Raw genomic sequence first — 17,850 nt, 5'->3', positions numbered from 1 at the left:
TTTTATTGACATTTATTTAATCCTCTCTGCGTCACTGTACATGTACGTCACGGCTCCCTGTCTCCTCTTCTGCACACACAACAGCCACACATGATCGGTGCTGACCAACCCAGACAGATGGCACATCGGATATGCCTCAGCCAATGGCATTGTTCATTTGACATAATACCCAAACACTGGCATCCTCTCCAGTATCCCCTCCTGCCGTCACTTTATGATCAGATCACTCAAGCCCCCTCCTCCATCCCCATGTGTGCTGTCTCCTGTGACGCAAGGAGATCAGTTCATCTCGCTTGTGTTCACTTAAGATCAGGGTTTTAAAGGACTGGCTGAGATTGGCAGCTCTCATTTTCTGGAGCACAGATACATCTGCTTTCTTGCTTGTTCAGATGTGTTTATATGATTTGCGGGTGGGGGATTGATGACGCTTTTTGTTGTAATCCTTATCCACTGTGTCTGACACACGACAATGTGAATTCTTTAAACATTCAATTTCCTTTTTTCCCCCCAGAACACCCATGAATCCCATGTTTGTTTAGGCCTGTTTTATTTTTTTGGATTTTGCATAAAGCAGTGTATTAATTAAATGCTGCACTGCAAAACAGCTGCTGAGCTCATGAGTAGCAAAGCCGAATGATCAGGAGGTAACTGTACACATAATGTGTTATTTCTTATTTCTCTTATCTAGAAAAGCAAATATTTTATTTACCTTTTAGAACGGCCATTGCTTCAAACATACGCCATGGTTTTTGAACCCTGCCTGCTTTCTTTCATTCTACAGCATCAATGCTCTTTGCAACTTTCAACTCTGTAATCCTCTATCAAATAGCCCAGTAATCCTGGCTGCCTCTTACATGGCATAATGCATGATCATTTGGGCTTCTCCTCATATTCCCTCATTTCACTTCAGAGCATTAACAGCTTGTAATGTTGAAAAATATTCTGACCTAAAATCTGGGTTTGGTTCTTCGAGACTCTTTGTACTGAGGGTACCGACCTGAAAAACAGCTAATCGCGCCCTTGCAGAGAAAACCACGTCTGAATAATGCTTTTTAATAATAGTTTTTTCCTTGTCAAAAACAAAAACAGTCTTCTCTGCTTGGCATTGCCATGTAAAATGTTCCAGCTGAGGCTGCAGAAAGTTGTTGTTCTTGTCAGTCCGAACTAAATCAGGGCAGATGGACTTTTGGTTTTTCGCCAACGATGCAATATTGTGCAAAGATGAACAAGTTGGTCTTCGGATTAGTGAGGGTAATCTGCAAATTTCATGTTTTATGTAACTTTGAAATACTGTGCATGTTTGGCTGATGTCTACACAAATACCCAGTGAGTGGTTTAGTGTAACTTCATAATTAGTGGTGCTGACATTGACATTGGAGCTGAGGAGAGCAAAAGGCCTCATATCAGGATAATATATTACATATTTGCAGAACATCTGGTGAGGTTTTAGTAAAAACAACAGCATATGTAATGTTGTTGTGTAAGTCCTTCATCATGCTTCTCATTCTAACTCACATGTTTTGCATGTTCTTGTTGTTTTACACGACTATTATTCAGCTGTATTCATACAGCGTGTTCTTAAATCTGCTCAAATTCTTAAAACATAGTTACACAGTCTGCACCAGCAACTGTTTGTGAATTGTTACACACCTTCTTTTTGCCTCACCTGATGGTTGCAGTCCAAGCAGCTTCCTCTCAGTCTCCAGAAAGGGGCAGTAGAGCACATTTGCAGACTCATTAAGGAGGTGTTGGTTTTAAAGTGACGTCAGCAAAGCTGTTCTGTGTGTTTCAGTGCCTTCGAGGTTGTGGTCTGATGATCTGGACTCAATATGTTCTAATCCTGGGCAGTTGCAGCTGATTGTGACAACATATGCCACATTGTTCCACCGGCAGGCTGAATATCTGAGCAGTCAACTGTGTAAGTTTGAAATGGCAAAAGCTATCTAATCAATATGATCAGTACTCCAAATACATACTGAGCTGAAATTTAAATTCAGTGGTGGAAATACTACAGTCAAATATAATTTTTTGGTAATTGTGTTTTGCTATTTTCATTTCATGCTAATATTCCCTAATTCTATAATTTTCAGTGCATTAAATTACTTTACCAGCTATATTTACTAGATACGTTTCAGGTTAATATTTCCCATTAAAACATGCAAAAAGCATGTTGTTATAGACTGAAATACCCAAAATTACATAAAGCAAATAAATCAGCATTATTAACTGCAGCTTTAATTTACTGCTTACATGTTAATGCATTTGTAATTATAAATATCACTTATTTGATATGACACTCTTAGGGAAGCATCCTGCATACAGTAAAGAGTGGCTGACTTGATATTTTAGGTAAGTTCTTTGTCAAGACTTCTGTTCATTAATCTAAATAAAATGTAGATTTGTAAAAGAATATTTTTAGAGTGGGCTATTTCTAATTTTACCTGAGTAAAACAATTTAAATACTTCGTTTACAACCCTTTTAATACAAATGATGCTCCTTTATTAGTAATAAAATCCATACAGGTGTTTTGACAGCATAATATTTTGACAAAAACATTCATTGAAACAGACGTACTGCCACACAGTAAACAAATCAATGCAGCCCTTTAAATGGACAAACAAGCATATTGCGACTGCTGCAAAACAAGGATCTAAACAGCGTTTTACACCTGCATAGTAGGATTAAAGGTCCTCCTAACGTGATCACTTTGGTTCCCGGACCTCAGGCTGATCTCTTTAGTCAGTTCAAGTGTCATGAAATCTCTTGTAAGGAGCTTGGCTGGATCCCAAATACACAGTCTAGCTTGTTGAAAACGGAATGACTTCATTCCCGACAAGGGATCTGAGTTGAAGAAGTTTAAGCCACTAAAGTGTCAACACATGTTTTAAAAAGGTGGGATTCATCTGATAGAGAAACAATACAAATGGTGGTGAATTGAAAATGTGATTTTGAATGACGATACACAGGGTAGGAGTGTCTTCTGGACTAAAATTCTAATATTGATCCACCAGGAACTGAGCTGTTTTTCTCTCTCTCTCTCTTTCTCGCTCACACACCCAAAAAGCATTATTGTTATTAGAGTTCATGTTTGACCTTGGTAACATCAGTTTATACAACAGTCTGACCTCAAGGTCCATTTACATTAGCTGCTCTGGAGCCTTTTATTGTTTCATGGGATCGAATTCAGAGTCTAACCAGTTGGTGGACATCTGGATTTTCAAAATCCCACTTCAGAATTTCCATTTTCCAGTTGTTCTCTTTTGTAACTGAAGAAAAAGACCCGAATTCTGAAGAAAAGAATGGAAAGTTAGATTTACATTCCTGTGGCAGCTGGGCCAACAGCTTCTCAATGAGGCCCGTGTTGAGATTGTTTTGTCAGCTGTCAGGTAAAACTATTGTTCCTCTTCTGCTCCAGCCTCATCTTGAGCTCTGAAACCAGTGCTTTGTTCACAGTGTCCTGCCTGGTTATCACTGGCTTCTTTTTAGGTTTGGGTGCTACTACTGTTGAGCCTGTTGGTACAACCCACTGCCTCTCTCCTGGGATGTAGGGAGGCGGTGGAGGGGGCAGACAAGGTGCACATGGAGGCGGAGGCGGGGGCCAGTGTCTCACAGCAGTGCTGACGTTGTTGTTGTAGTTGGCATTCTCCACGACGACCTCTGGCTCCCGCTCCTCCTCTTCCACTATGAATTTCACTCCGGGAGTTTCCGGCTCCTTGAAAGGATTTTTGAAGTTCCAGGTTTGCTGTTTCCGAGGCCTTCTCCGTACGCGGCGGTTAGGCAGGATCCGGTTGGACTTTTTGTTGCGCATGAATATTGCAGTGGAGATGATGACTGTGACTACGACCATGAGACTAATGACACCAGCGAGCATGCCTAGGATTTGCAAAGGCTTGTTTCTATTCTGCAATAAAAATGATCCCAAAGGCCCCCCCTTGAGTTGGGTCTGTAAAAGAGCACAGGGAGAATTCACATCCATGGGACTGAAGTCATACTCTGACACACAAAGACAAACTTTGAACTAAATATTGTCCCGTGTATAGTCTGTACTGCCGTTATTCGTACAGTTTTTACACAAGCTAATATTTTATCATAAAATTATGATTTACACTTGATTCACTGATCTACTGTTTTTATATTTTGTCAAGACAAGATCAGAGAGGTTGACCAGGAAACCCATCGCTGAGACCATTCAGCATCTGAGAATGAAAACTTGAGTTGATGCAAAAAATATCAATGTTAAACCACAAAAAAAATTGAAATTAAAACTGCTAAATCAGAACATGGAGAAAATGTTGGTTGGTATTGTGCTCCTGTACTCTTTTACAGACACAGCCTTCTTTTGCTACAAAATCCTCTGGAAGTAAAATGCTAGTAGTTCTTGGTACCACAGAGTGAAAACAACAGTACTGATGTGCTGATGATCTCAAGGCAAGCTTCATTTATGGCACGGGCCTCCTTATAATCTTTCTGATCTTGCCCTGAGGTTGTACACGGGTCTTTTTTACAGAGCTCCAGTATATAAGAGTCGAAATGAGGATTGTGACTGAAACGGCGAAGGTCACAAGGGTCAAACAAATCCCAAACACTGCCCCTGGACGTTTCCTTAGGCCCAGGAAGTATGTGACAAATCTGGATTTGATCTGAAAACATGAGAGTTGCACTCGTGTGAGATTCAGAGTTTCTTTGAGTATAAATTTTGAAATGCTACTAAAGCAAACAATTGATTGAAGCTAATATTAACTCAATATACATTGCAGAGTAAGATTTGCTATTTGGAATTGAAATGGAATAAACAATTTCTATCCCAAATCATTATCTAAACATGACGACATTAGTTTCAAGGCTTGCACCGAAAAGTATCACTGCACTGGGAATTTGCAGGGAAAATGTACTCAAAACAACAAATTAAATTCTCTTTGTCATATGCCACTGCTGTGAAAATAACTCACTGACTTTGTAGTAAATTTGTTGTTAACTTTGTGTCAGAGATCTAAATATTTTTTAAATTTATTAAATACAAGTAAATGCTTCAAAAAACGTGCAAAAACATAAATATTTGTCAGATATCGAGGCAGAATTGCTGAAACTGTATATGATGTTTAGGCTTAGTTCCAATTTTCTTGTATTTTAAGCAAAAAAGTTTAGAGATATGAGCAGAATCTTTTATAACACACTCATATTGTATTCTACTGTACTTGTCATTGATTTCAGCCTTTCTAGAAAGACGTACTTGTACAGCTTTAACTGTCATTTTGCTAATAATCTACTTCAGTTGTTGCAACTTACAGCTTCGGTGATGTCGATCTTGACGACTGCAGTGGTGCTGAAGGACGGCTGGCCTCGGTCTCGGGCCTGAACCAGCAGTGACCAGGTGCAGTCTCTCTGCTTGGTGATGTTCTGAATGATGGCCATGGACTTGATGTAGGACTTGAGAACGATTTCCCCCGTGTCAGCGTCGATGTCAAAGATGTTGTTGTCCGGCTCAGCTTTCATGATGGCGTACTCGATGACATTGTTGGGAACTTCTGCATCATCGTCTACAGCCTGTGAAGAAGCGTTTGATCAGAAATGTAACTAGAAAGACAATATTACAAAAATACATTTTTAATCAGAGGAGAGTGTGTACCTCTATTTTAACCGGTGCTCCAATCACCATGGTCTTCTCCAGGAAGTTATCATTGAAAGCTGGTGGATGATCGTTCAGGTCCAAAACAGTCACAAAGACTTCAGCCAGGCTGTACTTGCCCTCTGCGTCCTCCGCCTTCACATAGAAGTTATACTTGGACCTCACCTCTGCATCCAGACTCGCCCACGGCTGGGTGTAGATGATCCCAGATTCAGGGTGGATCAGGAACCTGCCAATGATTACATGTCTTCTTGAAAGTGGCTTCAGATCTGCCCTTCCACCACAGACTTGAACATTTTATTCTGATTATGATTATTGTGTGTAAACCTTTCTTCTTACTGTTTGCTTACTGAGAATGCTTCCTCCTTATATTCAGATATGAGCATTTCCTTAACACTTTATTTGTAGAGGCATGAGCAGAACTGAAAATTTATGTCTCGGTTACGTCACTCACTGCTGAGGTTTAAAGCTTTATATTTGATGTTACGTACGCCAATAATATATCTAACCTAAATCAGACTAATCAAATCTTTGAGAGAGATGATTGGGGTAAACAGGTAGTTTTTTTTTAAAGTTGAACATACAAACTAGATAATACTTATGCTAGAAGGCATATTGTTTGATTATTGTTCAAATCCATAACTGATTCTTAAGTTCTGTTCTAGCAAACAGCAGGTGAGTCATTATCTTCACATAGACATTGTCAAGCACAGCCTGAATACCTGGCACTCCTAACTTCCCTTTAAAATTCAAATTATCACTTTTTAGAGTGATGAAAAAACAAAATACAAGTTAAATAGTGAGCTTCAGAGAGGTTGGGGGGTAGATCCAGGCTCACTGTGTCACTGAGTCCACTCTTGCTAAGCCACAGTAATGGCATCTTGGTTTTAGCTTTGTACTTAGCATGCATAGACATAGAATAGTCAGTCTTCTCCCTCTCACACATAGACAGTCAATAGTGTATTTTTAACTGTTCCTTGAAAATAGCTCTTTACTGTCCCATTACAGTTACCAGGGGTTCTTTCCAAATGTAAAACTGAACAGCTAGCATCCAGAGCCAGAGCAGAATTAGACTGTTTGATTCGTTCACTTGTTTAGTTATCCTGCACAGACTTTGTCTCAGTACAAAGTAGTCAGAAGCAGAGAGCATTCTATTTTCTCCTCCAATCCCATTAGAGGATTAATGCAGACAGAGGGCGAGCAGACAAAGATCAGGACTGTGTGGCCTCGTGTACACTTAAGTATTCTCGACATATTGTAAAAAAAAAAAAAAAAAAGATAAAGTTTGACAAATAATATGCCTTTTTTTGTCAATGTCAGAGCAAAAAACCACAAAGTATTCTCATGATAATATAAATTTCAAAGCATTTTGGAAAATAATCTGAGGTGACACGGTTTAAAAATGGTTTTGACTAAACAAGTATGCACTAAAGCTAAAGTGTTCCAAATCTCTCTCCTCTGCTTATTTTTAAAATCCGTTCCCTGGATGCCATTTGACATCACATATCTTTTCTGATTCATTGCTCCAGACCTCGAAACCTGTACCGAGAGGTCCAAAAATACATTCCACCTACATTTGGTTCAGTAAAGCAAGTGGTTACTAGGAAGAGCCCTGATTAAACACATCCCTAATAATATACATCAATCAGCACTAAACATAAAGGCGGCATATTTTCATTCTGACTTCCAGACAGTAAAACGTCATAGTGTAGATGTGTTTGTGCAGGTGATTATTAAGACTACCTGTAGTGACTGGAAAGGAAATACATGGTGTGTGTGATGAGAACAGGGTCCTCTGAGACTTTTTTCTAGGAGGTTGGATTTCTTCTGGGAAACTAATAAAAATTGAATTGAGCAAAAAATGCCAGCAAATCCTCTGGTTTATAGAGCTTAAGGAGCACCAAGGAGGACCAAGTTGTAATATGAAAAACAAGTCTGCTATCTTCAGACAGATGCCACACTTGTTTAGTTTTCAAGAGATAAATGTGTTACATGTTTTTGTTTCATTTCAGTTTTATTTTATGAAGAGTGGCGTCTGTTTTCCTACTGCTGAAAATTGCCCAGAGTATCACCTGGTAATATTGTAGGGCAAGCATTTGTGATGTTTTTGGAACGATTTCATTCATTAATTGGAAGGTTACGTGGTGCTTTTCTGCAAGTTTGACATAATTACTGCACAAATACTAAAACAAATGAACAGAGACTTTTCAATAAAAGGCAACAAAAAGGCAATCTAAATCCAAATTGACTGGAAACTGAAATACTAGTAGAAACATCTATTTTTAAGGATTCTCTAACGTCAGCGAGTGCATGTGTGATGGTGTATTAGCTTTGTGGTTGAAATATTACTTCTTGAAACTCAGTTGAACTGTAATACTCACAAGTCAGCCCCAGATCCATAGATAGAATATTTCACTTCACCCCAAGGTCCTGAGTCTGGGTCTATTGCCTGCAGACAAGCAGAAGCAAATAGATAACAGAGAAGAAAGACAGGTTATATTTTGGTCAGTTCAGTGCAACTTTTACCGCAATCTTAAGGGATTTTAGAACAACTAATCCCACCATGTACAGCAGACCTGGGCATCCTACGGCCCGCGGGCCACATCCGGGCCGCCGGATGACCCTGACTGGCCCATACAAGGTCATTGGAAAATATTAAAAGTCAATGCAAATATATATCATCACAATGCATGCAAGCGATACGCCTGCACTGCTTTTACTTTGAAAGATCTGCTAAGGTACCGTTTTTTTCTTACAAACATTTGACTGATGCAGAGCTGGGAGGATATCTGAAAGTTTGCTGCTAAACTGCTAAAGCAGCAAGGATTTTTTACCAAAGCTCACACATAAAGGGATGTCAGTAAACCATTCTCTGACGGAGAGTTTATAAAAGAAAGACTGGTGGACTCTGCAGCGTTTATATGCCCGGAGAAGAAAGGAGCGTTCGTTAATGTGGCCCTTTGGAGGCGAACCGTAACGAGGCGGGCGGAGAGCATCGCCAAAAATCTGGAGCTTCAGCTGCACAACAAAGTGGACGAGTTTGACGTTTTCTCCTTGGCTCTGGACGAGAGCTGTGATGTACGTGACACAGCCCAGTTACTCATCTTCGTACGTGGACTAACAAAAACCTTTGAGATGACGGAGGAGCTGGCAGCTGTTCAGCCAATGAAGGGAACCACGACGGTGAGTAATTTGTTCACTGAGGTAAATACACGCATGAACAAGCTGGGACTAAAATGGGAGAATTTGGTTGGTGTTACAACTGATGGCTGTCCAAATTTGACAGGGAAAAATGTTGGACTTTTGAAACGGATGCAAGATAAAGTGACTGAAATGAACCCAGAACAGAAACTGATATTTTTGCATTGTATTATACATCAGGAGGTGCTGTGTAAGTCAGTGCTAAAAATCAACCACGTGACTGATGTAACTAAAGTAGTTAACTTCATCAGGGCAAGAGCATTGAATTACAGACAGTTTGTTGTCTTTGTGGAGGAGATGAGAGTGAACATGGTGAGCTGTCAGATGGATCAGCCTGGACAAGGTGCTTAAATGAGTTTGGGATCTGAGAGCAGAGGTTCAAGAGTCTTGTGAGAAGAAAGGCAGGGACATCACCGAGCTCTCAGATGCAGACTGGATGGCAGACCTTGCTTTTGCTGTTGATGTGACTGCATTAATGAATGAACTAAATACCAAGCTGCAAGGCAACGGCCTCTTTGCACATGAATGTACAGCCTGGTGACTGCTTTTATGAGAAAGCTGAAGTTTCTCTCAAGCCAGTTGGAGGGCAACATTCTCATCCACATGCCCACACTGAAGGAAGTCACACCATCAAAAATATCTACAGCTCAATAGGCAGCAATCGTAGTTCAAATGAAAAAACAAAGTCTTTCATTAAATAGTTGTGTTCTGTGTTCCACGTTTTCATTATATCATTGTAATGTTTCATTTACTGTTTTTATTGAGATATATATTGAGCAGAGTTTTTAAGTGTATTGGTTCGGCCCTTAACAACCGTCAAAATTTCTCATGTGGCCCCGTATGAAAATGAATTGCCCACCCCTGATGTACTGCAATTATGTAGTGTTTAAGTCAGAATCAATATTGTTTCGCCTTGGTTTTCTTGACCGCATTGAGGTTATATTTGTTTGCATCTCTTTGCTCAAATAAATGAGCAGCTAAGTGAAGTGGTGTCTGCCACCACAGATTCAGTAAACTGAATGAATCAGTGCTGGACTGGAACACGACGCTACAGGGGTCAGCTAAAAAAAGACAGATTTTTGATGTCATAGGAACATCATCATGGTCATCAGCTAATCTGTCTGTCTGTCTGTAGCTGCTGGGATGCCTGTCTTGCTGTCTCCATGTGTCCAAGGTCACTTGTTGGCTGTTCTTTCATCTGATTGAAATTGCCTGGGATCAAGGCAACGAGCCTGTGTGGTGTTCACGCAAGGGCAGGATTTATTAGTGAGCCTCCCTGTTGCTTTGAGCCTCTCAGCGAATCACTCTGCAGGGCTGATATGAACCGACAAGGGCAAAGGATGAGACGGTCCAAAAATCAATCAATTCAACGTGTCGTTAAAAGTGTTCCCTTTTATTCCAGCACATATTTTTGTGCTGTGGCTGCATGTGCTACACAGCATTAGGAGAAAAAAAAAAAGGTCTGGGAATTTGGTGTTACACAACAAAATGAAAGTGATAGCCATCTGGCAGCTTACCTCGCCTAGCTTTTATCTACATGTTTTCACATATTATCCCAACCCCCACTGCCCAAAAAGTCTACATTTAGGGAATTAATGGCCTCTTGGGCTTTTTGTTAAAATCAGCATTCCTCTTTAGCTCTGAGTGACGTACATCGGTGATGGCATGTATTTTTAGCCAGGATCAGGACTCGCTTACCGTCACTGACACCACATTGGAGCCACCGGGTGAGTTTTCTGGAATTCTGGCGATGTAGTAATCGGAGGAAAATTTGGGAGCGTTGTCATTGGTGTCTAGGAGATGAATGACAATGTCCGCTGTGGCGCTGAACCTCTCCGGAGTGTCAATCTCGACAGCAAGTAGCTGAAGGAGAGAAAGATTACAAATAAACTGATAAAAAATGAGCACATTTCAACCAATACAGTCAATTTATTGATGTCATTTCTTGAAAAATGTGTGCTTTTAATCCCATTTCAGTCTCCTTTGTTGGGTGTAATGAGGCAACCTTGTATGTTAGAAAATGATGCTTCTCATAGTCCATTGCAGCAGAGTCTTCTACTAAGATTGTCACTTGGGCCTCATTGAGAACAGTCTGAGGGACGACTCGCAGCATCCTTCCTGGTCCAATCAGTCTCAGGTTGAATTTAGCGTTTGCACCCTGTAAGACAATCACATCATTGTATTATTATTAAATATTCACATGAGTTGTGTTATGTATACTCAAACCTATTTATAGAAATATGCATTTAGTACAAAGCTGTCCGAAAAAAGCAGACATACAGTATAATCCATGTGGCATATAGCTTAGTCAATCAATCTAAAAGCTCTGTGTCCTTCCATTATTACAGCAATGTAAGAGAAATCAATAAGATATCAGTAGCAGGAATAATATTCTGACTGAAACATAATATTAGCGGACACAAACAGTCGGCCTGATGTTGTAACAGCATTATCACAGTACACATTTGGTGAACATCAGCCATGTGGACATGACTAATACAGTACAAGGAGATGGAAACACAGAGACACTTGCATAATCTGACAAATGGTGTTGTTAGGGAGCAACTTTTAATTAGTGTTGGCTTAGTATTAGATTCATGCATTTTTAAACGGATTGCCAGTGATAATGGCAGGCTTAATGTTAGTCCACAGACAAAAAGATGCACACTATGAAGTTGTGGCATGATGGATGTGAATTTAAATCACTTTCGTATTAGATAACAGTGTAATTTGGTCAGAAAATGACTGATATTACATAATAATGTCCACTGTTACTCCTGGCCAGATAAGGCATCAGTGCTGCTCAGTTGAATATTAGAAAATCTGAGTTTTGTTGTTATTTTTTTCTTTCATTTTCAAGCTAAGTGTATAAAAATTACGGATGACAGCAACAGTCCCCACCTGATCAGAGTCATTGACAGTAATTTTCAGCCCTCGGAGTATCTCTCCCTCTGGCGGATGCTCGTACATGGTCAACTCAAACATGTTCTGTTGGCCGTTCTCTCCGTAGAAAGTAGGTGGGTTGTTGTTTAGGTCCACTACACGGATCACCACCGTGGTCAAACTATAGTCCATGAGTCTGCCTTCAGGACTTACTTCTGAAGCCTGGACACACAGAGTAGAAAGTTATGAAAGTTCGCTCATATTTATCACTCATATAATCAGTAGACATGGACCTGAGTAATATTCTTTCTACCAGTTTTACCAGATCATTAGTACTTTGTGAATTTCAGCTCAGATCTGCTTTAAAAAGTTCAAGCCATTTCATATACTAAGCCAAGAGTAGATGTTTTTTCTATGTTCTGTACAGATTTTTTGACCTACAGTTTATTTGGAATATACTCTAAATATGAATAAGGTCTGTAAAATGTAATTACTGTTCAATCATGGTGGAAACAAAAAAAGGTGAAGCAGCAACTATTTCCAATTATTTATAAATCATTCTCAGAGAAATTCAAGTTGTCTGACTTTTTAAATAATGCTGAATTGAATGTAAGCGTGATTCTAATTTACAGGAAAACAACAGCAACAACATGCAGCTTACCCTGACTTTAATGTTAAAGATTTCTCTCTTCAGATGAATGGGGAGAGTCAGCAGAGTGATTAAACCACTTGTTCTGTTGATGCTGAAAACACCATCATCGCCTGATGAGACAGACAACAGACAGACAAATACTCACATTGCTGAGATAAATTTCTTCTAAATTTTTGTTTTTATTATTTCAGAATCATCCTAGTTTTCTTTGAGTAAAATGATTACCATCATCAAAAGAGTAACGGATTGGATTTGGGTTTCCCACGTCACCGTCTTTGGCATTGACACTAAATATTTCAGATCCCTGAGAAAAGACAAACAGAAGCATTTTGCAGAATACTGGAGATCATCAGTGAAACCAGACTAATAACTAATTGTAGATGTCAAAAGTCAAACAATTGACTCTTTGGATAACTGGTTTACTCAAAAAGCATGTATGTTTTATTTAAAAAAGCTGTAAACAACATCAGTCTGCATCTTCATCTGACTTCAATAAAAACTGAGCAGGAATGATGTTTGAACCACACTGTGGCTGCTGCACAGCTAATCACAACAAACCACTGAAATCTATCTTTCACCTGGTCTTCAAAGATGCAATAAAATGCCACACTTCTGATTATTCCCTTGTGGATCAAAGTCAGGATGTGTAATCTCTCTGTGACGAGCTGTGGCATTTAGTGATCACGATAAAGCTGTGATGAAGGCAGGAGGGGCGTTACTCTGAAATGCCATAAATTAAATCCCTGTGATGTGTGATAATGGTGGCATGAGGTTTGAGCTCATGTGTCGTGTATTATTCTTAGTACAAATGTAAAAAAAAAAGAAGTTTGAATTGTAGTACAAGAAAAATGACTATAAGAGAAAAATAGCCCACATGTGAAACAGTTAAATAGTAAAGTCAAAACCAAGATGTACTATTACTCACTGGCCCTGAGACTTCATAAACGTAGGCGAAGTAGGGCGTCCCAATGAAAGATGGCGGCGTGTCTTGTGCGTCAATCACATTGATTGTTAAGGTAGCAGAGGACGACAGAAATTGTTCCTTCCCGTTAAAGGTTCCACCACCATCCTGGAACAAAAGATATGTGCAATTCAAATCTACATTTTTAAAAATACTGATTATTTGACCAGTAAATTTTATAATTAGATTTAATATTTTTCTCTGTCTTCATGTCATATGTCATTTTTTTGAGAATTAATGTTCTCTCTTTATTGTTATTAAAGCATTTTCTAATGAGAAAACCATCTGAAAATCATACCCAGAATTCCTCATTTTTTAAGCATTTCTGAAGTTGTGCTACATCTACAAGCTGGCAGTTCTAGCATCAATCAAAAACTCCTTTCAGCATCGTTACTTTGAAAATAAAGACACGTTCATGCACTCCAGAAACCCAGTACCTTTGCAATGACAGTGACAAAGTGTGTCTTTGTTTTCTCATAGTCCAGCATTTCTCCTGACTTGATACGAAGGACACCGCTGTGTCGGTCAATGGCAAACAAACTGGACTGTGGATTCTGTAACAGAGAGCAGAACAAAAGCGTAATTTTAAAAGCACACAGTGAAACACAAATAAGGTCACACGAGTAAAAGCCTGTCACTGAAGCCCCTAAACCCATTCAACAAACACTTACGTTACATATCATGAAAAGCGGTCAGATGGCTGCATAGGAACACTCAGTAGCCACTTGAATTAGGCCACATCCTCTGTATACAGCGTCCATCTGGATGTAAAGAACCCATATGCTCAAGGGCAGAGCAGGCAGGTGAAAGCTGCTGGGTCCAGATGTGAACCGCCTCACTGTCAATTCCAGGCCAGCTGTTCTTTGGTCCTAATAGTCCAAAGTGCAAACTAACATTCCCTGCCACCCCCTGCCAAAGCAGCCCTCTAAGCCTCCAATACCTGACACAAATGTAATTGTGATTTAATCTCCATCATCATAACTACACCCGGCACATGCACAAATACACATGCACTCTAGAAATTCCAGAAATCAGTACATTTGCACGCTATTTGTTTTACATACAGATTAGCATTACAACTGACCAGTTTCAGTGAACACTTCATATTTAAAAATGTTCTGTCTGCAGTTAATTACATGTTGTATTCATGCATTGCTGATGTGAGTGGGCAGTTTTTCCCGTTGCCGTGAGATACCTGGAGGAAGTAGGTGACTGAGCCTCCTGAGCCCGTGTCTTTATCTACTGCCTGGGCTTTGTAGATGCTGCTTCCAGATTCAGTTGTCTGAAATGTACGACACAGAAAATAATTAGAGTAACAACATCTAGGTCTTAAAGAACCATGACATAACACATGCAACAATTAGATTTTGAAAAGGTTTGAAGCACAAAACATATTTGGCTTAACTTACTTCCACTACATCAATGATTGCAGGCATGTTTTGGAATTCAGGCTTTTCGTCATTGGCATCCATTACAAATATGGTGACTCTTTCCACCACCTAAAAATAATAAGAAGAATAAAACCACATGTTCAGGTATATATAAATTAGATTAAGTATAAATGATGTGGTCACACATTGAACTAGAAGCTGGTACCTTGCTTTGCCCGTCTGTGATGCTGACGAGAACATCAATAGAATCTTGTTTCTGAACAGAAATGAGAAAATACATTCAATTTTAATTTATTCAGGATTATAAATTGCCATAAATAGCTAATTTCCCCTAATGTCTATATTAACTTTACCTCTCGGTCGAGCTTTTCCACTAATGTAATATTTCCAGATTCAGGGTCGACCCTGAAGTACTCTTTGGACCCCGGATCGAAGGACAGGCCATATCTCACCTTCTGGCCTTCAGGGTCTGTGCCATTGAGACAGTAGATCTGTGTACCTAAAGGGAAGAATCACAGTTTCGCTGCTGATTGGATAAATATAAAAATTTTGCATATGTTATAGTCATTGGTTCTAACCATTCACTTTAAAATATTTTTTAACACCTGCTGTGGAACAAACCAGACACACTAAGTACCAGTTAAATGAGTATCTGGACTGATGCAAGGTGTAGAGGGACATCTGCGCCACTTTCACAGCCAGCAAACTGTCCTTCATTCCAACAGGTGGCACCAAGCAGATGGGCATGTTAGTATGAGTACATACATGCCACACAACATCTGCTCATCTATCAAAGACTATTTAACATCCTGGACCCTGATACTGGCAACCAAAACACACCATTTTGTTGATTGGTTCCACAGACTATTAGCTGTTCACACTGAACGTCCTGCAGGTCAGAAGTCACGCTCACCAACAGCCGTGTCCTCCGAGAGGCTGAACAAGGCCAGGTTCCCATTGTGGCTGTAGGGTCCATTGTCAAAGAAATAGGGGGCAAAATCTGCTTGTGCTGAGGAAGAAGACATAAATTCACCCAGAAGTGTGTGTTTGAATATCACAGTTTTATGGAATTCATTTTAAAGCAAGACTACAAGAGATTTGAAAGGATAAAAAATGGTTTTCATACTACTAACTTGATCAACGACTTAATCAGTTTGTTGACGAACGATTCCTCTCTGCTACAGTTTCATTACCAATGACCATTAGTGGATCACTTTTTCATGTGGGCACCGTGGTCAGTATTTATTAAAGGTACAGTCTCACTTCAAACACTAGAATACACCATTATGTGCTTTCGCCCCCTGCTTTCGTTCACACTAGGATTAAAGCTGCGTTACGTCAACCTCCTAAGATACTTTTACTATACATAGACCTGAGCTCTCCGCTGTATTTGTAATATCACAGACAAATAAGTACTGTTTAGCTATAACAACTGCATATTTCCTTTGAAAACCACAGTCAAAAACAACACAAATAACTAAATATAAGCCAGATAAAGTAAAAAAAAACTAATTTATATGTCGATATGGGCACCAAAACCAGATCACAAATGAATAAAAACATAAAATTCAATTCCAACCTGAAAAATATTTAAAATAATCAACTTACAGGTCCCGAATGTCCCTGAACATCATTCTTAATCTGATCACAGCAACATAAGCCAACTTTAAGCAGCCAATTAATTAAGAGAAACTTACCAAAGCAGGCATGCACAAACAGAAAAAGAAGCGGCAAATGTAGAATCTTTACATTCTTCATCCTAAAGAATGAAGTCGTGAAACCGCACCATGAAGACGGCTCTGTTGAGAGTCCTCTACATGAGACGCAGCTCTCAAGGTGTGTGCAGGCGACTGGAAGACGGCTGAAGGCAGATGCTCACATGCTAATCCAATGACACATCTTAAGGGTTACTGCAGGGCCTCCTCAGTCCAGCTGGGACTCAATAACTACTCATTGTGTTTGCAAAAACAAGGATGCACTGCTGTTTGCATAGACAGGTATATTATTCATTTTTGATAATGTATCGATAGCTTAATGCACAAATGCCAGGTAAGGGTTTTAGTGCTCTTCTGCCGTTTGATACAAACATTCTATTTTAATTTTTGGAAACAATCTTATGGCAGGATGTTAGCTTTGACAAATGCTTAAAACTTGTTATTTTTGAATAATTGCAGACAGATATATTCTTTTTCTTCTGCTGACATTCTGACTGTTACTGTATTAAGTACTGAACTACCAGAGAGTGTGATTATCCTGTATTAAACACAATTCTGTGTTAAATGCAGCTTCCGCCTTTGAATTATGACCATTCTGCATAAAGTGCCGTGACCAACTCTGCTGCTGACAAAGTGGAGGGATGATGTAGAATCTATATGATAATACTGGTCAGTGGTTCACTCATGTTGTACACCATCTGCTATGCACTCCATGACCATCTGTTGCATTAGGAGAAAGAAAAATAAATCACTATTAACTCAATTAATTGAATAATCGCAAACGCAGCATGATCAGGCAGCGATCTCAAGAGATTATAGTTTGTTCATGTATGTTATAGTAGAAGGTATGAAACAAATAGGGACTTGTCATGTAAACAAATGTAATTTAATTAGATTTACTCATGTTAATCTAAGTAATTCTATTTTTTACATATAAGAAGTCCTCGGTTTTGTTTCACATTTAAGTATTGTTTTATTGTCTTTCTTTTGTTCCATATGTGATGTTGAGTCTCTTTAATTTAAAAGCCCACTGATTACCTTGATGTCATTGGGGGGCTTTTTGAATAGTATTTTAGACACTGAAGCTGGCTAATCTTCTTGCTTGATAATCTGATTTGCCACCAAGAAGCAAACTCTTGTAAACAAACGTTATATAATACTGACTAAGTGGTCCTCCCTTTAACAAGGATCACCTTTTTACAAACACTAACCAATATAAGACTTAGTGCAGGTCTTCATTCATTACACTCTAAAAAGTAATTCAAGGAAGCTACTCCCACCACTTTAACTGTAACTGCATTTTTCTTGAATTCAGGATTTGAATTCCCTTCCTTGATTTTAACATACTTGGATAATATAAGATGATTAAGACTAGTAATTAAAACAAACTTTGATTGTAGAGGGAAAGCTTATTACTAGT

At 39.2% G+C, this 17,850-nt stretch overlaps 1 protein-coding gene across 2 annotated transcripts; it reads right to left on the bottom strand.

The window, feature by feature from the left end:
- Nucleotides 1–2,477: 2,477 nt before the first annotated feature.
- Nucleotides 2,478–16,581, bottom strand: cdhr1a (cadherin-related family member 1a). Of its 2 annotated transcripts, none has more exons than XM_023293956.3 (17): nt 16,413–16,580; nt 15,629–15,724; nt 15,069–15,214; nt 14,921–14,971; nt 14,734–14,823; nt 14,520–14,606; nt 13,762–13,878; nt 13,289–13,432; nt 12,589–12,667; nt 12,373–12,473; nt 11,730–11,933; nt 10,834–10,986; nt 10,527–10,691; nt 8,009–8,076; nt 5,628–5,856; nt 5,288–5,545; nt 2,478–3,944 (listed from the first exon to the last, which is right to left on the bottom strand). In XM_023293956.3, exons 1-17 carry the CDS (start codon nt 16,471–16,473, stop codon nt 3,384–3,386), a joined length of 2,610 nt encoding a protein of 869 aa, XP_023149724.2. In that variant the 5' UTR covers nt 16,474–16,580; the 3' UTR covers nt 2,478–3,383. The 2 variants fall into 2 exon arrangements, with proteins under 2 accessions (XP_023149724.2, XP_035796743.2); XM_035940850.2 differs by having other exon boundaries at nt 3,801–4,641; nt 16,413–16,581.
- Between the last annotated feature and the right edge of the window lie 1,269 nt (nt 16,582–17,850).

Source organism: Amphiprion ocellaris, chromosome 16 (assembly GCF_022539595.1).
Source record: "Amphiprion ocellaris isolate individual 3 ecotype Okinawa chromosome 16, ASM2253959v1, whole genome shotgun sequence".
In the NCBI taxonomy this organism is placed as follows: Eukaryota; Metazoa; Chordata; class Actinopteri; family Pomacentridae; genus Amphiprion; species Amphiprion ocellaris.
The sequence above is the reverse complement of the archived record's forward strand: the minus strand, read 5'-3'. Positions and strand labels throughout refer to the sequence as shown.

What these genes read in the sequence shown, in the direction of transcription:
- cdhr1a (XM_023293956.3), bottom strand. Translation starts at nt 16,473, where the DNA reads ATGAAGAATGTAAAGATTCTACATTTGCCGCTTCTTTTTCTGTTTGTG. An exon ending in CAGTCACCTACTTCCTCCAG is followed by an intron (nt 13,879 to 14,519) that starts GTATCTCACGGC and finishes TCTCTGTTACAG; the next exon opens with AATCCACAGTCCAGTTTGTT. An exon ending in TTGTCACTGTCATTGCAAAG is followed by an intron (nt 13,433 to 13,761) that starts GTACTGGGTTTC and finishes CTTTTGTTCCAG; the next exon opens with GATGGTGGTGGAACCTTTAA.